Source organism: Arvicanthis niloticus, chromosome 6 (genome assembly GCF_011762505.2).
Source record: "Arvicanthis niloticus isolate mArvNil1 chromosome 6, mArvNil1.pat.X, whole genome shotgun sequence".
NCBI classification, from domain to species: Eukaryota; Metazoa; Chordata; class Mammalia; order Rodentia; family Muridae; genus Arvicanthis; species Arvicanthis niloticus.
Genome location: NC_047663.1, coordinates 42,806,474 through 42,826,000, shown reverse-complemented (window position 1 = coordinate 42,826,000; position 19,527 = coordinate 42,806,474). Strand labels below are relative to the sequence as shown.

General features: G+C 49.9%; 1 protein-coding gene across 3 annotated transcripts in view; it reads right to left on the bottom strand.

Annotated features, from left to right (window-relative positions):
* The window catches only part of Ksr1 (kinase suppressor of ras 1), a 130,325-nt gene that overhangs the window by 47,470 nt on the left and 63,328 nt on the right, over positions 1 to 19,527 (bottom strand). For all 3 annotated transcript variants that reach the window (XM_076936213.1, XM_034506000.2, XM_034506001.2), the window contains exon 2: positions 12,240 to 12,380. In XM_076936213.1, the coding sequence (XP_076792328.1) occupies positions 12,240 to 12,380 (141 nt within the window). The remainder of the gene's footprint in view (positions 1 to 12,239; positions 12,381 to 19,527) is intronic.

Here is a 19,527-nt window from a genome sequence, read left to right as displayed (position 1 = left end):
CGTCCTGCTGCCCCAGGCTCTAGGGACCCCTGCCGGGAAGCCTCACTGCCCTGTACAGTGCTGAGAATTACTAGGAAGAGCTCTGCTTTCCTTTGAAGTTTTGAGACCCTCAGGAAAGTCTTGAATTTGCTATCCTCCTGCCTCAGCCTCCCGAAGAGGTAACGCTGCAGCGCTGTGTTATACTCCTACAGCAGTGAATATAGGGAACCTGTTTCTGCGTGCAGCTGGCCCTTGACCCTTCAGGTTCCTCCACCCAGGCTGAGCCCTTTGACCCCTGCTCTCCATCTTCCTAATGGTTGGTCACAGTATGTGAGCATGTGAGCAAAGCTGATCCAATCAGATCCCTCCCTGGGATGGCAGCCGCAGTTCAAAGGGAAGTGTTCCCTGTGGCTCCTTTGAAAGGTACAATTGCAGCGGGGGGAGCTGCCTAAGTCCTGCATATTGGCACTCAGGGCTGTGCATCCAGGAGACACTTCCTAATGGCATCACTCCTGTACACATATCTCTCTGGGCTTGTGTCCTAAGTCTATTGGGTAGCTACATTTACTACTACAGAGAAGCACCGATTTCAGCCTTACTTGATAAGTATTGACTAAGTCCCTGGTACCCTGCCTTTTTTTCTATCTATCCATCCTTCATTCCAATCAATGAAGAGCTGAGTGTGCAGAGGACTTTACTCAGTACTTGGGGACCGTAACCAAAGTAAAGAGCAAATTCAAAACTAGCTAAGATGTATAACTGGAATTTGTGAGTGAGTGCTAAGGAGAGAACTGCCCATGGCTGTGGACAGGATGCAAGGCATTGGTTTAGGCAGGGCATCTCCGCTGGAGTCCTGACTTCTCAGCCCTGCAGAGGAAGAGAAGGCACTAGGCTGGGGACATAGACCATGCAGGCAGAAGACATGAACATACAAGGCTGTTAAAGGAAGCGGCCTGCCTTGTTCCAATGCCTGGGCAGAGGAAGAAAAGGCAGGACATGTAGAAGGATGCAGACACTGAATACTTCAGGGTCTTAGGAATGGTGACACGGCCGGACTTTATGCTGAGTGTGACTAGATCCTGACACAGGACTAGACTCAGAAAAGCCAGCTTTCTGGATATGGGCTTAAAGCAAAACCACTCTGGGCCCATGAAAAATGAAGAGGAGGGAGGGGACATGGACCTGGGAGTGATGGAGGTGCACTGCTAATGGAACAGACACAGAAGGATCTGGGGCACTTATGGAAACAGAGCCCGTGGGAGTGTGAGCTGAGTGTGGGGGATGAGGAGGCAAAAGGGACCAGATGTGACTCTACACTTCTCCACAGAACAACCAGCAGATGAGAAATTGGGCACAGAGAGAAGTTAAGGGACTTGCCCAAGCACACAGCTGGCCGATGGCAACTCAGATGGGTCACCTGTTCAAGCATCATACTCTCAGGCAGACTTCCTTTCCAAGTCTGCTGCCTTGGTCAAAGTGCGGTATGCTTTTGGGAGCAGGGAACCCTGAAATTTACCTGCTGCTAGTTATTAAAAAGAAGGGTGACAGACCAAGGATAGATAGCTCAGTGGTTGGGATTGTTTGTACAAGCATGAGGACCCAAGTTCAAATCCCCAGAACCTGCATAAAAAACTGAGCTGTGTGGCTGTGTGCACACCAGGAGCTCCCGGTACTGTGTGGGCAGAGACAGGATAATCATTGAGGATTGCAGGCGATCAGCCACGTTCCAGGTTCAATGAGAGATCCTGCCTCTATGGAGTAAGGTGAAAAGTGACAGAAGAGGATACCCAACACCCTCTGGGCCTCCATGTGCACACAACACCTGCACACACACATGAGCACGCCCTACACATATACAAAAGAGAGTCAAGGAAGAAACCGTGACTTATGATAAGTGAAGCAGGGCAGCGTTGACACAAACATTTCCCTAAGCAACCTGGCTCATCAGATCTCTTTTAGAGCAAGCCTCTCTTCACAGCTGCCCTCCCAGAGGAGGAAAGAGCATGCATGCAAGCTGGCAGCTTGGAAGCTGGCAGTGTCCAGAGGAGGCTCAGTGCACACACCACTCCAAAGCCCTGGGCCACAGGCACATGCTGTTATTCAAGTCCAGCCTGTGGCCTGCAGACACATCAGCCCAGAAATAGCTGCCACAGTGACTGGCAAATTCGAGGGCCCCAGCGATAGCTGGAGTGTCCTCTTCACTCACTCAGACGACTGCGCTCCTGTGACATCTCAGCCCAAGGGGCAGAAAGGCTTTGGATGATATTTGGATTCAAGCACTCAGAAAGCACACCAGTGTGTAAACACCAGGAAGGAACAGAGCCATTGATTCCTGTCCTCATAGCACGTCCAGTCTACACTCAGGAACCTAGAACTCCAAAGGAGTAGGACATATGTAACTCACGGCACCACACAACATGAAGCTATAAGGCACACTCTTCCCCATGACTCTTTACTGACTGCCAAAGCCCAGAGGCACCCCTACCTTAGAAGCTTAATAGATACTTGGTCCAGGATCAGAAAAGTACATTACCCCATCAGCTGGAAAGTGGCATGGAAAGTGGTGCCCTTTATACAACCATGGCTAAGCACATGCTACTGAGAGTAAATTAACTAGTGAGAGAGTGACATCCATCCTCCACTTGGGACCTGCAGCCCTCAGACACTCAGCTTTGCATGGTGACAATCTGTAACAAGTGCATTCTGCAGCTGTAACCTCCCCAGGGCACACTACCTTATTCATTAATGAATCCCCGAGATAATTCATTTGGGTACCTGGCAAAACGTAAATGATTGATGACCACACAATGAACGGGCATAAAGAAGAGAAAGGAGAAGGTGGAGAGAGGGCAGCGAAGGGGGAAAGACCATGGGAGAAAGGCAGCCAGCTCCATCACACCACCAAAGACAGCTACACTGAACTGGGCTGCTGCTCTGGGGCCTGGGGTGGGGAGGACCCATGGCTCTGGATCACAACAACCTGAGTTAGAATTCTAACCTTTCCAGCAGCTAACTCAGTGTACAGTTCTGACAAGTCCCTTAATTTCTCTGAGCTTAAGCTTGCTAAACCAGAAAATGAGGCCCCTTTCCCCCTTTTCTAGGCATGATGATTAAACAGGATTGTGTGTGTGCATGCCTGGGACACGTGTGCACATGCGTGCATGTATCACACTCACACCCACAGCTAGCCTTGACACTTGAATCTTCCCTTTCACATTCCAACTTCAGCTCCTCTCTGTGGTTAAATGTGACAGACAGAAGTGTGCTGTCCACCCACCAGGCCTCTGCTGGCCCATCCCAAGCAGGGAGGAGTCTGTGGTCCAGTGGACCAAGCTACACTCGAGATCCGGCATCCACACTGAGACCCAGTATCTAATACAACAATCTCACTTCCTCTGGCACAGGCAACTGGGGCTGACATTTCTATGCAGATCCTTCCTCAAGGCAGCACAGTGGATCTGCTTCCTAGGGAGGTTCCCAGTTGCCTGAGATCAGCCAGGTCTCTGGTTCCTAGAGGGGATATGGGGGTGGCAAAAAGAAGAAAGAGGCTGGAGGAAGGGTCACAGGACTCACTCTGTTGATCTACACCCCAAGAGCCAACGTGCTTATGTGGGTTTGCTTCTTAGAGAGCCTTCCCGTCTTTGAAGCCACCCTTCCCAGGCCAACACAGCCACAGCCAATGGGAGACCAAGATGGTGGCAATGGTCACGTGCTCATCCCAGAAAAGGCTGAGAGGACAGAAGAAAAGGGGAAGAGAATCCTGCCTACTGGCCCACAACACAAAGCCCTTCACCAGGCCCACAGGCATCCTCAGCTCAGAAGCACCAGCTACAGGAACTTACAGGGATATACGGTGAGCTCCGTGCTGGACCACAGGTTCTGCCCAGCAGCCACCTCTGCTAGAACTGATCCCGTACCACTTCCTTTAACAACTTCCAACAGGGAAACTGCTGAAGGGGAAAGAAAATGGCTCCCGGCCAGCAGGCTCTGAAATCATTTCCCTAGTTGCAGCCAGAAACCCAAGCTGTGATGTTTAGATGTAACCTGTGGGGCGGGGGTGGCTGGGAACGATCAGTATGTGGGAGGGATGGCAGTTGCCTTTGACCTGCTTAGGAACCCCACTTCCAAGCCGGCTACTGCCTTCTCCTTTGCATCTCTCCAGCAAGCCTATGCTGTCCTCTGTCTGCTCACCAGTGGGGGCTTTATTTCCCTTAAAAGAATTCCAATATTCAACCTTCCTCCCTTGCTCTCTCACACGCTTCAATTACCCCGCCTCACGTCAAACCCACGCCCTCTGCTCCACATACACAGAGTTCCTGAACTGGCCCAGTCTCCTCCCAGCCTCTTCCCAGCCTTTCTCCAGTGCATCCTATAAGCACAGCTCTGGCTTTTCCAGCCTCCGGGTCCCACAGATGCTGCTCCCTTATCTGGGTGCTCTTCCTGCCCTACTCAGGGGATGAACTTTCCTGGTACTACCTGATGTTTTGGGGGATGTGGTCTGTCCTTGACTGCCTGGGATGAGTCTGTCTTAGCCTCACACACCTCATGCTGGCTTCCATCAGAGTACCTATGTCAACTCTCAAGCTGTGTTCTACCCAAGCCTGGAGCCCACAAGGCAAAGCATCACAGCACCCAAGCTCTTGGCTTAGGCCCTCTTAGCAGACTCAAGAGCTGTACAGCCCAAGTGCAGTAACAGCCCAACATCCACATCATTTAAAACTTGTTGATATAGAAGTGGCTCTCAATCTTTCTAATGCCGTGACCCTTTATACAGCTCCTCTGTTTTCCTTAACCCTGCAAGTAAAAAAAAAACATTTTGTTGCTACTTTGTAACTGCAATTTTGCTATTGTTATGAATCATAATGTAAATATCTGATATATGATCCCTGTATAAGGGTCCTTTGATACCCTACCCCAAGAGATCACAACCCAGACTGACAATCACGGACATAGAACCATGAAGAGTTCAGGTTGTCTGTGTATCTAAGACATCATTTCCTGGACCACCACAATGGAGGGGACAGAGCCTTCTCATCACTGAGGTCCTATTAGGCAAAGAGTCTGCCCAGGTGCTGCACTGGTGTGGGGAAAGAAGAGGAATCCAAGCTTTCTAGGTAAGAAAAGCCACAGCTGTGGGTGCAGGAGTGAAGCCTCTCCCCATCACTGGCACTCACTACCTGCACCAGTCAGAAGAGCAGGCCCTTGGGTCATGAGAGAGGATGAGCTGGCCCTGGTCCCCCATCTGCTTAAGCACTTGGGAGAGCAGACTGCTGTGCACCTCACCTGGGCAGCACTGTAGAGCTGGCCCTGGTGACAAAGGCACAGGTAAGCCAGCCCCGAGGCTGTGAGAGTGGAAGAGCTGGCCTAGCCCTTGGAAAAGGGCTGCAGCACTTAGGAAAGTGGGCCCAGAGCCTTGACTGGGCAGCACAGTGGAGCTGGCTTCTGGAGGTTTGGGTGCACACGAGCCTCCAACAGCTGACCCTGCCTCCTGCCAATGGTAACATCGGGTGACCTAGATGGAGCAGTGCTGGAGAACCTGCCCTGGTGGTGTGGATAGGGGAGAGCCAGCGTGTTGACCAGCTCAGCTACTACTCAGGCCCAAATTCAGGGCTCTGAGTTGGCCCATCCCAAAATTTATATCATCTGCAAATATTTGGGACACATGAAAGGGCCAGTCCTGCTGATCCAAAGCTGCACGATCTTCATGACACAGGACAAGAAGATAACCAGGAGGAGGCCCTATGAGGACCCAATCCTGATGGTGTCACAGAAGCCAGAGATCTCAAACACAACTAATGACTCATTGCAATGAACATTTGTAAGTGAAGATGTGTGGACAGAGGAGCATTCTGGGGGACACACCGACACACTATAGCTTCCACGATGAGATGTTTTCTATGCTTTTTGTTGGTGGTGGTGGTGATGGTGGTGGTGGTGGTGGTGTGTGTGTGCACGCATGCGCACGTACTTTATTTTCAAGGAAAGGTTGCAAGGGCAAAGGGCAGATGTGAGGGGTGGGGAGATGAGTGGGACTAGGGTACATGATGTGAAACTCACAAAGATTCAGTAAAAGGTTTTTTTTAAAAAAAAAAAAATCTTAAAATAAAATAAAAGAAGAGCCGCAGCAGGCTCTGAGCTGTGGAGGGCTGGGATCCACTCAGGTGGCACGCTGACCAGTTTTATATCAACTTGACCCAAGCTAGAGTCATCTGAGAGGAGGGAGCCTCAACTGAGAAACTGTCTCTGTAAGATTGGGCTGCAGACACGAGTGTAGGTCATTTTCTTAATTTATGATTGATGTGGAAGGGCCCAGCCCATTATGGTTGAGGCTGCCTTGGGCCGGTGGTTCTGGGTTCTCTAAGAAAGCAGGCTGAGCAAGACGTAGGGAACAAGCCAGTAAGCAGCGCCTCTCCATGACCTCTGAATTGGCTCTTCCAGGTTCCTACCCTGCTTGAGAGTTCCTGCCCTGATTTCCTTCAATGACCAACAGTGATGTGGAAGTGTGAGCCAAATAAATAAACCCTTTCCTCCCCAAGCTGCTTTTGGTTATGGTGGTTCATCACAGCAACAGTGACCCTAGCTAAGACAGGTAAGGACAAACGAGACCCAGTGCAGAGTCACATGCCTGCCCATGTAACTGTTAATCCTTACTCATGTCAAATAATTAAGTAATAATTTTTTTTGAGGCAGTGTCTTGCTCTGCAGCCCAGGTTACCTTGGAATTATGTAGCCCAGGCTAGACTAAAACTCATGATTTTTCTACTTCATCTTCCTGAATCCTAGGATTAAGGGTGTGTGCTATCATGTGGGCCTGGCTCGACATCCCTCTTTCTTTACCCATCAGGAAAGACACTGTTGCCTGGAAAGTGACCCTAAACACTCTCCAACCCTGTGCGTCAAGTTAAGGTGATGGCTAGCTCACCCTAGGGAGGCAACAGTGTACTTCATATGGCTTCATATGTACATGATCATGCTTATGTCTTCCTCAGCCATAAAGCCATGAAGAGCCACGGTCAGTACAGCATTCAAGAGGTGGAAGGGACAAATCCTACACATGAAGACCCCCACCCACTTAGGAGGCTTCAGGAGATGCCCTTAGACATATTATCCTGTGGTGAGATGCCAAGGCTGGACCCTTCAGCTGCTAGGCATTCTAGACCTGGTATGCAGAGTGATGGAGAGATACTGAGAGGAACCCCAACACCCCCACCTCTGTCCCCACTGATTTCTGTTCACTCCTACCACCCTTTGACCAGAAATGATTTGCCAAGGGCTTCCCACCTGCCAGGTGCTCTGGGGCTAGGTACAGGGCTTTTTTGGTATGTGTGGCTTCTGTGGGTTTATTCATAAGCTGATGTCACTGTGAGCACCTGTGTAAGCAAGTGGTCTCATCCAAACACAATCATTCATAACGACAGATTTCTTCCTTCCTCCCTCCCTCCCTCCCTCCCTCTTTTCCTCCTTCTCTCCCTCCACCCCTCTCTCCCTTCCCTCCCTTTCCCTTCCTTTCTTTGGGTGCTGAGGGACTCACTGAGTGTGAGTGTGAGTGTGAGTGTGTGTGTGTGTGTGTGTGTGTGTGTGGTGTGTTGGGGTGGGGGGCGGAGGGCTCTCCCGGGGAATGTCCCTGCTCCTGCCACAGCAGACTAGCCATCCCTTCAGCTTCACCAGCAGTTCTTCCTAGGGAGCAGCAACCATCTGTCATTGAGCTGCATCCCCGGCCCACTGTCAGACATCCTGAAGAATTCTCTCACTATTGTGCTGTAAAAGAATGAGGTGGATTTTCTGGATTTACACAAAGGCGAGAATAAGACTGACATCATGCAGCATTCATACTGCACGATCCCATTATAGCAAACCAAAGGCAGGAAGGGAACAAGCGTGAGCTGTCAAGTGTCGATGACTGCAGCGTGCACGGAGAGGTCTGGCCAGGGTACCTGGCAACTGCAAACAAGGTGCTTATCTCAGAGCACAGGAACAGGGAGGCCTCCGCTTGCTCACTTCATAAACAACCCCTGCCACTGAGTGTTGTGGAAAGCAGTTTAAAGGCACTCTGTGTCTCCATGTCCACGGGCCTCTAATTTGTGTCCTGATCACTTCCTGTGTGAGATAAGCAACAGCAGCAAACACAAAGAGGTGAAAACACAGAAGGCCGATCCATGAAAATCTATAAGTGAAGAAACCTGGCTTGGGCCTGTGAGGGGAAGATGCGCTTGTGGGGGAGGGGTCCCAGCTGTGCCCACAGGACATACGTAGGACACATGTTCCGTAGGAGACCAATAGGAAAGCACTGAGAAGTCCTTTCTAAAGAACAATGGGACTGAAGTCATTGGAGAAGATATACAGCAGAGGCCTGAGGCCCAGCCCAGCCTGGTTTAAGGGTTCAGTGACAGAGGCAGCAGGGTTTCAGGCAGTCTCCCCGACTACCTCACAGGACACAACTCTACTGCTCTGGCTTCCCTCTGTCTCTCAAAGCCTGAGGAGAAGGCTGAGAAAACTATCTGAACCTTTCCTGACGTGGGTAAACTGAGGCTCGGAGGGTTGAAGTGGCCTGCTCAGGGATACACTGGGAAAGAAGATCAAGGGGCCCTTGGGACACCCACAGCCCCTCAGGTTCTGGGTTCCCTCACACCCGCACGTCCTTGGCCACAGAACTCAGGTGTTCCGTACCCATTGGAAAGTAGCCCCAGCAGCAAGCCTGAGGGCCTTCAGAGGTCACATTCAGCCAGGCAGCCACAGAATGTGTAACTCCCAGCCAGAACAAGAAGAAGAGGCTATGGCTGCCTGGCCTACTAATCCTGTCATCATGCTCACAAGCACTGGGAACGGACTTTTGGTTTTTGTTTTGGAGGTGGGGAGCTGAGTTCTGTAATCTGTACTCCTCAGAAAAACTCTCTTCGGCTCAAAGTCAAGAAGAGCTCTAGAAGGATCTATGTTGCCACATAGAGACCTCTAGCTGGCTTTCTAGAGAGGCTGACAGGTTCTGAGACCTGAGGCAGGCTGGGATGCTAAGGCTGGAGCCATCTCATAAGGGCATCAACAGGATCTCTGTACTCCTCTTCATTCGTAGGAGTCATGTCCTGCCAAGCCTTTGGGGAATTGTTAGCTTCCTTAAAGGTAGGAGGACTAAGGCACCATGGCAGGCAGGCCAGGGAGATAAAGCTGCTTAACTTCTAGTGTCCACGACCTAGGGCCAGTCTGGTACAGTAAGAAGCATGCTATTCTATTAATGGCCCAGGCCTCCTGCAGGGTGGAGAGCCAGGAAGGACTGGGAGCCCTGGTCTTTATGACAAAGTCCTCGTGTGCAACCATATCACTGCTTAGGAACACCCAGAGAATGGATGGAAAAGGGGGGATCCTAACTATTGCCCAACAAGTTACTGATGTGGGGAGGCAGAATGGAAGACAGCACCTCTCCATACATGAAGATGGGCAGGACATTACCTCTGCCTGAGGAGCCAGCTTCTCAGCTGCCAACTGTCTCCAGGTGAGAGGTCACAGGCGGCAGGCAGTATTCCTGTTCTCTCGTCCCCACCCTCCATTCCTAGAGACCTCTGTCCCAAGGGACATTCTGGCTCCCATCATCCACTCGACCTTGGGGCCCAATGGCCCATCTGCTCCTCGGATCCAGTGAGTTCACTGCTCCCTGAGCATTCAGCTCTGCTGAATCATTTGGGACTTCAGGATTCAGCCAGGGCTTGACTCAGCACCAGACACAGCTCGGCCTGGCTGGGAAGTCTCTAACCCAGCTGCCACCACACAGTACAATGCAAAGTATCAGACCACCCTGGGCACACTGGGCCCCATCCCCCAAGTTCTTTTAGGTATCTGCTAAGAAGCCCTTTGAGCATAAGACCAGCTGCCAAGTACATCTTCAGAGAGCAAAGGAGGTGAAAGACGCGCTCTGGAGTCTAGCACATTGGACTTGAACCATGAAGGTGTTTGTCCTTGTCACCAGCTCTGTGAACATGCCTGAACTGCTGTGCCCTCAGCTGGAGGTCCTGGGGATGAGGGAGGTACAATGAGACTTGGAGGACAGTGGCAGCATGGGGGAGGGCATAACTTGCTTCTGTATAATCTCTAAGCTGTGTATTTAAATTTCTGTCCACACTGTATGTCCAACCTCCTTCCTGTACAGCAGAGGACAGACGAGCAGGAAGGTAGGCGAGGAGACAGACAGAGGTTGTAGCTCATTATACTCTCTGTATATGCTATATGCACCCACGTGTGTGTGGGCATGCAACTGTTAACATTTCAAGGAACCCATTGCACAAGGCAGCTTCCCTCAGTCTTATTCCAGCCCACCCATTCTGGCTACAACGTGGACTATACTACACGTGAAGGTAACTGGGGCCTAGGACATCTTGGCTAGGATCCACTTATTCCCCAACCCTCCATGATAGGACAGGCACATTTCCATCCAGGAATATCTCCTAAGGAAAATTCCAGAGTATTTACAAAGAGCGTCACAGTAATACTGGTTATTGTCACATCTAATAGCCAATGGCTGGAGTTGGCTTTTGTCTGATAACTTATCCCACCCAATCAGGAAACATTAATAAAGAAACAATAATAAGACAGAAAAGTGTGAAACCATGAGAAAAATATACTGGGTTAACTGTCAAATGATGAGAGTAAAACTTAAGATTATTCTAGATGGTCCCCGTGGGTACTGTGCCACAGAAGTACCAGATGAGCCACACTCTTACATTCCATCCTGAGCCACCACACTTAAAAAACCGAAACCAACCAACCAACCAACCAAACAAACAAACAAAAAAACCAGCTGAGCACAGCACTGCACGCTTATAATCCAGCATTTGGGAGGCAGAGGCAGGAGGATCATCCCAAGTCTGAAGCCACCCTGCTGGTCTTCATATAGATTTCCAAGCCAGCCAGGGCTATACAGCAAGACCCTGCCTCAAAACCGACCAATCAATCAACTACACCAAATAGAGCAGAGTAATTTTAATGTTACAAACTTATGTCCAAAAAAGACTGTTCCTCCAACATGTCACAGACAGGAAAAGTCACACACAAATTAAAGTAATTTTATACTGTTTCTTTAGTATCCAGACTACAGCTCTCATCTCTAAAGGCACAGGTACAGCTGCCTGAGACCAGTGGCTGGCTGGTCTTAACCCCTTAGAAATGTTATAAAGATTTTCATACTGAGGAAAAGGAAGGATTAGAATCCCAAAAGGATGTTTGGGTTTGGTTTTTTGTTTTGTTTAGTTTTGTTGTCCTGAGTGGCAGGAATAGGCAGGACACCCTTCCCTTGTTCTTTCTGTTTTCCTCATGGCCCACATGGAACGAATTTAACTGTGAGCACTAGCAAGGGTTAGAATAAATGCAGGAGACTGTATAAGGAGGGTCAGTCTTTCACATTTTATGAGACGTGACCTGGCAAAGCACAGTTCCACCTGGCTGCTTCTGTCGGCTCCATCAATGCCGCCCTGTACCCTGACACCACCCTGTACCCTGACGCAGTCTCCAAGTGCACTGTTGGTTAAGTGGTAAGTTGAGGTGGGTAGGACGTGGGTAGACGAAAAGATGAACTGAAGAAGACAACACAGTTCGGGCAGTCAGGAGAGGACACTGAGCTCGGGCTCTTGTTTCTCAATCCCTGGATGCTACCTGCCAGCTGTGTGTCCTTAAGTATGACAGAAGAATGGCAAGACCTTCTTTATAGAATTCTGAGCAGAATGAGATAATTTAATTTCCTTTTATTATGTGCATAAGTGCTTTGTTTGCATGCAGGTGTATGCACCATGTACATGCTTAGTGACTGTGGAGGCCAGAAGAGGGCATCTGATCTCCTGGAACTGAAGTTACCAATGGTTGTGAGCCACCATGTAGGTTCTGGGTCCTGGTACTAAACCCAGGTCATCTGCAAGAGCAGTAACGTTTCTTCTTAAGCTCTGAGCCATCTCTCTAGCCCCAACGTTACAATGTCACAGTGTTAAATACAATGTCTGCCATACAGCCAAGAATTCCAGGAAAGGTCATTGTCATGATAATTAAATGAAAGACCATTTTGGAGAGGCTGTCCCAGCTTATGAAACAATAGAACCTGGGGCACTTGCTATGGCCACAGGTACCCTGGGTTGCTCCTGGCTGCTGCTGTTCCCCAGTCCCTATGCCATCCTCTCTCCGCTCCCAAGAGCAGAGCATTTCGCCTCTCCATCTTAGCCATCTCAAGTTTGGATGTGGTCCTTGCTCATCCCCTCTTGCCCGTCCCTGGCCTGGGTCCTGCTGCATACCTGCACCACTTCTGGGCTCACGTTGAAGATGTACAGCCAGTCACTGAAGCGCGGGTAGCTGTTGAGCTCTGGAGTCCGGTCGCTCGGGGTCACGCTCAGCTTGCTCTGCCGCTGCTTGCAGATGTACCGCACCAGCTTTGCCTGTGGGAAGTCCAGCAAAGAAAAGGTCACCTTTACGGGGAGCACAAGCACGTGGCAGCCATGTGCCCTCTGGGGATATGCTGAGAACAGACACGGCAGGTCGTGGGGCAGGTCGTGGGGAACTCATTTGCTGTCATTCACGGTGAAGGAAGACTACAAATAGATAAAGAGTTAGGAGGGGTCTGGTCACAAGCATGGAGCCCCATCCTCCCTGAGGCTGGCCAACTGCACTGCCTTCAAAGCCAGCCCTGTAACAGGAAAGGTCACGACTAGTCAGAATAGGAGCAAGCTGAACAGAAGCCAGCCTTCCTGCTTGAAGCACAAATATGGATAACTGATAACAAAGAAGGAGTCATGGAAGGAAGCTTGGAAAGATGAGGCAACCTTCCAACTGTGATTCAGACAGCCTGGGTTGGGGTAAAGGGTCTTCCCTTGTGTGCACTCAGACACACACACACACACACCTCTCCCTCAGATGATAATAAAGCCTCTCTCAGAGAGTTTAAGAGACAAGCTTTCAGCCCATGACTGCACAGAAAGGCACCACCAGCATGGTGGCTGTGACTGGAAGTGGAGAGTGCTGGTAACAGCCCTTAACTGGAGTCTCCACACAGGCTTACACCCAAGGATATCACAAATTCCAGACACATGGATCTGTGTTTCCCAAGGGAAGAATGTCCAAAGTGTTCAAAAGACTCAAGGAAGATAAGCCTGAATAAGGACGGACTGACCCAGGTCAAGCAGAGCTCTGACCAGCACGGACGAACACAGTGCAGAGGCAGGACACACAAGGAGCACAGAGAGTAGGACCTGCTTGAAAAGGAGGCTCACTCAAGCTGAGGCGATCCAGCAGGCTCCACAGAGGGGAAGATACCACCAACCAGAGAGAACCAAGGAGAGCAGCTACCTGGTTTGACTAAGCCTGCAATATCTAGTGAATATGAGAATTTTAGAGACCAGACTCTGGAGCTACTGTAACTTTCAGTGTCTCCCACAAAGGGCAAGCCCTACCTAAAAGCTTGCCTGAACTAGGTAACACTAAACTAGAACATGGGACCCCCATAAGTAGTTCCCCTACCATGAAGGCAAGGCCTGTATCCATCTCACCCATTTCCACCCCCCCCCCCCATGCCTAGTACTTCAAGGCAGGCCTATTCATCAGATAACTGTGTGAACTCAGATCTTTTTTTGTTTTGTTTTGGTTTGGTTTGGTTTTTTTCGAGACAGGGTTTTTCTTTGTAGCCTTGGCTGTCCTGGAACTTAACTCTGTAGACCAGGCTGGCCTCGAACTCAGAAATCCGCCTGCCTCTGCCTCCCAAGTGCTGGGATTAAAGGCATGCGCCACCACTGACCATCTGTGTGAACTCAAAACTACCCTTTTCCACATTAACGAAAGAGGCGGCTAGGGTCCTAATGTCAACAGTATCATCAACAATAGCCATCTATCACAGTAAGGGGTCCACAGGCTAGACCTCTGTGGGATGATTAATAACACATGTTTTATATAGGGCTTTGGCTGTGGCCAGCTGATGCAGGGAAGCATTAGTCTGGCCTAGGCCTGAGCCAGCCTGTGGTCTCCAGTTCCATTTGTCCACCCTCCCTAAGCCATGTTCAGCCACTTGTTCATCTTCGTGCCACTGAACCTCTTGCCATAATCGCTGGACCTAGGCTAGGCTGCCACACCCCTTCCTCCAGGAAGCCTCTAGGCCCAAGCCCAGATGACTCTCAGTCCTTCCAGCTTGTCTGGCTCTCTTCCTTTAGCTTATAAGTTCTGCAAAGCCACAGGTCTAGTCTGCATCTCTAATTACCATGAGAAAAATAAGTTTTCTCAACATGGTCCAGGCCTCACAGCTACACTCATTCCATATTCTACCACTGAGCTATACCCTGGTCTCATCTTTTTTAAGATGTGGGAGTTCTGGGCTAAGTATCACAAAGCAGGCCATGGGCAGGGCTGTGTAATACTGCTGGTGGGGCCTGAGCTGAATGAGGAACATGGCAAGTCCCTGGTGTGCTATGACTGCTGCCAGCTCATTGGTCGAGGAGCTGCTGTCTCCCGTGAGCTTGCTCACTGAGGAGCAGTGCTCTAGCCTACCCACATAAACTGGCAGCAACAGGCACGTGAGGGTCCCCAACACAGGGAGATGGAGCTGCTCTCGCTTTTTGTGAAAGTTAGTGCAATCACGGAAGCACCAAATGGCCACTTTCTGACATAAACCACAGCAGGGCCTGGCAGCCAAGCCCAGGGGGTGTGCCTGTGGGCCTCTCATCGATGGTGTCATTTCCTCTTTGCCACAAAACCCACAAGATCTACATTTTCCGGAATTTAAAAGCACCCGAGGTTCCAGTGGGGTGGCTGACAGTGCCAGGAGTCGTTAGGATGCTGGCCACAGGCAGGGCCTCAGTCTGCCCACCTCGACAGCCATTTGCATCAAGAGTATGTGCCCCACTAGTCTCCACGCAGCCAGGTTTACAGGGTGTCAAAGTTTTGGTGAGCCCACAAACAGGTTGGTAGGTGCTGTATACAGCAAGCACTCACTAAGCAGCCTGGACAGGAAGATCTACTTTCTGTTCAGAGCTTTGACAATTAAGATCAAAGATCTTAGAGAAAAGCCCCAAGGGCTCAGCTTCAACCCGGGAAATATAGCACACGTGGAGGCTGACACTGGTGAACTACCTGCAAGAGTATTTGGAATCAGCAAGAAAAATGAAAGTCCTACAGCATAACTGCAAGCTACTCAGGCCACCCCTGAAGACCACCAGCACATGAGGAAGACTGTTAGCTCTCCCTGGATGGAACTGCCAAATGTCCATTCAAAATATTGTAAATTTGGGCTGGAGAGATGGCTCAGCAGTTAAGAGTGCTTAGGACTCTTGCAGAAGACCCAGGCTCAGTTTTTAGCACCCGTGCCAGGCGGCTAACAAGTGCCTGTAACCCTAGCTCCAGAGGATCCCAGGCCTCTGACCTCTGAGGACAAGAGTACTCACATGTACATACCCATTCCTCTGTGGAAAAACACATCTCAATAGGGTTGATCTACCCAAAAGGCTAAATTGTCTAGCCTGAGCCAGGGTAGTGGTGGGTACCTGTATTCCTAGCACTTGGGAGGAGACGGCAGAAAGACAAGAGTTCAACATCATCTTTGGCTGTATAGTAAATCTAGCACCTGCCTGAGCCACAGAAGACCCTGTGGGGTTAGGAAGGGGGACCTCACCAAATAAATTGCCTGAGCAGGGAAATGCTTGCTCAGTGACAGTTAGCATCCTTGCCAGGTGGTCTTCAGGTCCTCTTTCATCACCTCAACAGCAAGGACTATGCCAGTGGCTGCTTGCCCATCTCCGGGGTAAGAGCCAAAGGCAATGAAATATAATGTTGACCTCAGAATAATGCTTAGGATTATAGATCAGGAATGTTAAAGTATAGTATGTGTTGTGATCTATGTTCCTCTAATGTACAAATGTATTACTTCTGTGCATGTGTGCACACCTGTGCTTAAAGCCAAAGGTAGACCCTTGTCTTCAATTACTTCTCCACTTTATTTTTTGAGACAGGGTCTCTCACTAACCCTGGGGCTCACTGATTCAGCTGGACTGGCTAGACAGCGAGCTAGGGAGATTCACTGGTCCCTGCTTTCCCTTGAGCACTGGGGTTACAGAAGTACACCACTGGATCCAGTTTTTACAGAGGTGCTAGGGATCCAAATTCACCAAGTGCTTTGCTGACTGAGCCATTTTCCCAGACCCAGGTTCATTTACTTTCAAAAGTAGAAAGGCCAATATCTAGGTTTGCCCAGGTACCTCTGGTCTCTGCTCTCTCCTCTACTCTTGGTACCAGATAGCACAACCGCCCTGAGATGGCATCAATTCTGGAAATGCTGGTTGTCCAGGTAAGTACCTACATATGAGAATTTTGTTCAAGCTCACACGTTAACCTGCTTCACCCTTGCTGCAGGCATGGCGCAGACTCACGCCTCCCAAAGAGAAGACACCAAAAACAAATGAATCTTATATGAACCCCATAGGGTGTCTAGCAGATGTCATGGCCAATTTTGGGGCCATGCTGATCTGGAAGTTGGAGTTCTTCTGAGGCTATTATTAAAACACTCATGGGCTTTGCACAGAATGGCTGTCTGCAGAGCAGCCATTGTTAGGGGCCTGGCTGATGTCAGATGGAGAAACATACTCACATGCAAGGATGCTCAAAAGCCTCCTGTTTATCTCCAATATCTAATCTACCTGGTTATGGCTCTTGTTCCATCCTCTGAGAGAGGCACTAGGTAAGGCAGACCTCAGTCCCATACCACTGCCCACATGGCACAGACTAGATCAGTTTCCCTGTCTGTCTGCTGTGTTCCCTGTGGACTCCTCTGCCAGTGCTCTCTCCAATACCCAGGACATGGCAAGTGCTCAAGAAACAGAAGCCTGTGAATATCACACTCCAGCTCAGCTGGCAAGAACACCTCAGTGCAAAGAGGCATATGGACCGCTGGTGACGTCATCTAAGCCATACCTCCACAAAAAGCACCTCTTTCCAGAGAGGTGACTCTGCAAATGATGTCAGCTTCACCCTAAAGTTGCAGGGCATGGGATTGTGAGGTCCCTTCTGTAGAAGACTTAGAAACTGGGGATCTGGACTAGGTAAGTGACTCAGACGCTGTCCATTGCAGGGCAACCCCGTGGTCCAAATCTCCATGTCCAAATGCAGGGCAGGAGACTAAGTCTATGGTAGCAGATGTAATATACAGGGGCCAAGGATGCCAGGAACAGGATGAGGCAGATGCCAGAGTCGTACAGAGGCAGGCTCCCTGGAGTATGAAAATCATGAAATTGTGTTGGTGCTCAATTACAAACCTGGCAGTAGGAACCGCATCCCCATTTGTGTAGTGCCTAACTCCTTCCCTTCCTGGATTCTCAATGGCAAATTTGGAGGTAGGGATCTTTTTTTAGAGTAACATTCCAGTCATCGTACAACTCCAGACCTACCCATATCTGTGGAGCACCTTTCCCCTCATAAAATAAGCACACGAAACCAAAAACATTACAGACTCTTACATACTTAAAAAGATTCTATTATTTTTACTTTATATTTTTGAGACCAGGCCTTACCGTGTAGTTCTGTCTGGCCTAGAACTCACTCTGTAGACCAGGCTAGCCTTTATCTCACAGAGATCTGCCTGCCTCTGCCTCCCATGTACTGGGATAAAAGGCATGTGGCACCACATGTGCCTTATTTTTACATATGTGTACATGTTTGTGTCTGTGTTCATGTATGTACATGGGGGTCTCTGGGGAGTGGCATATCCCCTGTAGCTAGAGTTAAAGGTAGCTCTGTACTGCCTTACATAAGTACCAGATCCTCTGTAAGAGCAGCAAATGCTCTGACCACTGGACCATCCTCCCAGTCTCCTTCCCATGCTTTGGATGAGATGTGTACTTACTCAAAGTTGAGCAGAGAACAACAAAGCTATGCTCAGATGGGGGTGCTGAGCAGCTGGCTTGGCTCACTCACAGGCTAGGGACGCCTGCCTACCATACCAGCCTTAGCAGAGTGACAAGCTCTTCACAGTCCCTCAACATATGCTAAGCCCATGTGACATGTAGCTGTATTTTACTATTCCCAGCCTGCGAATGAGGACACTGAGAACTTTGTTGTAATTTTTAAATCACATAGTTACAGAAATGATCTAGTCTGATGCTCTGCCCCCGAGGCCCACATAATCTCCAAAAATGTTGACTCCTGATACATACTTCTTCAGCTTGGCTGAGCTGTATTGACCACTACACTGGGGATAGCATTAGGAAAAACTTAATTCTCTTATGACCCAAATCCAACAATGCCCAGACTGTATCAGGTAACAGACCTGTGCGTAAAAACCACAGGATCCATGTATCTCCTAAGTGGCTCTATTCATACAAGCAGGTCATCTCTGGTCTGATTTGCAATAACCCTTGAGCTATACCTGACCCCTTGGTCCCAAATCAACTCCAAATTTATTAAAGCCTGCCACCCCCCCTGCTTGGTACCCGTGGCTACCCTTCTGAAGTCTTAGCATGTTCTGCAGCCTGAACAAGGCGACTGGGAGGCTACTCACTCATCCCTGTCCTCGAGATTCACAGTCTTCTAGCCACTAGGCTAGGTCCTAGCTCACCAGCACCCTTTGTCTTCCCTCCCACATGGTTACACACATACACATACACACATACACACACACACACACACACACACATACACACACACACACACACACACACACACACACACACACACACACAATTAAGTGGATGTCCATAGCAGTTCTTGCCAGAGCCAAATTCCTATCTATATCCTTCTGACCTCTGGAAGTCAGTAAAGCTGTCATGACCCACTATACCCAGAACAGCTCAATGGTTCCTAAGGCTGCTGTCCCTCCTTACTGTCCCTCTGCCCAGGGAATGTTCCCTTCTAGCTTCCATCTCCTCTCCAAACTGGATGCTTCTGGAGACTTCCCGACAACCCAGCTGGCTAAGTACTCTGGCCCAGCTACCATGGCCAACGTGTTGCAAAACCATTTCTGGGAATGCAGGGGGAGCCCGGGGGGCTGCTGGCTCCACACGCAGGCATGGCTGACCACAACACTTGGCCCTAGAGGTGGCCTGCAGGGTCTCAGAAGGGCTGACATTAGCAGGAGAGGGGAAGAGTGAGAGCTTCAACCAGGGACAGAGGAGCAGGCAGAAGAGAAAACACCAGTGATCCCACACTAAGGGTTTTGCAACAACCTTCCCTGGCAGTTCCTTGGGGAAGCTGCCAGCCCGTGCATTTTTATAGAAACAACCTTCCTGCAAGCCTCTTAACTAGCAATCCTGCCTTGACGTCAAACTCCAAGTCGGGGAACTTCAAACACAAACAAACAAGTCTGCCCCAGACCACAAGTGGAGATGTTCCCAAGGAGGGCCAGCGCTGAGAGTGGCCACAGCTGGGAGTGTCAAACTGACTGCCCTGTCCGCATCTGCCAAAGCTGAACTCTGTGGCCTGATCCGAAGCTGCAAATGCAAGGGTCTACCCCCAAGCTGCTCCCTGGGCCTGTTGGCAGGTTTAGGCTCCCACTGGGGTGCAATGATGGGTGCAAGTGACCCTGCCCTTGAAATGCTCCTGCCAGCTCAGTCCTCT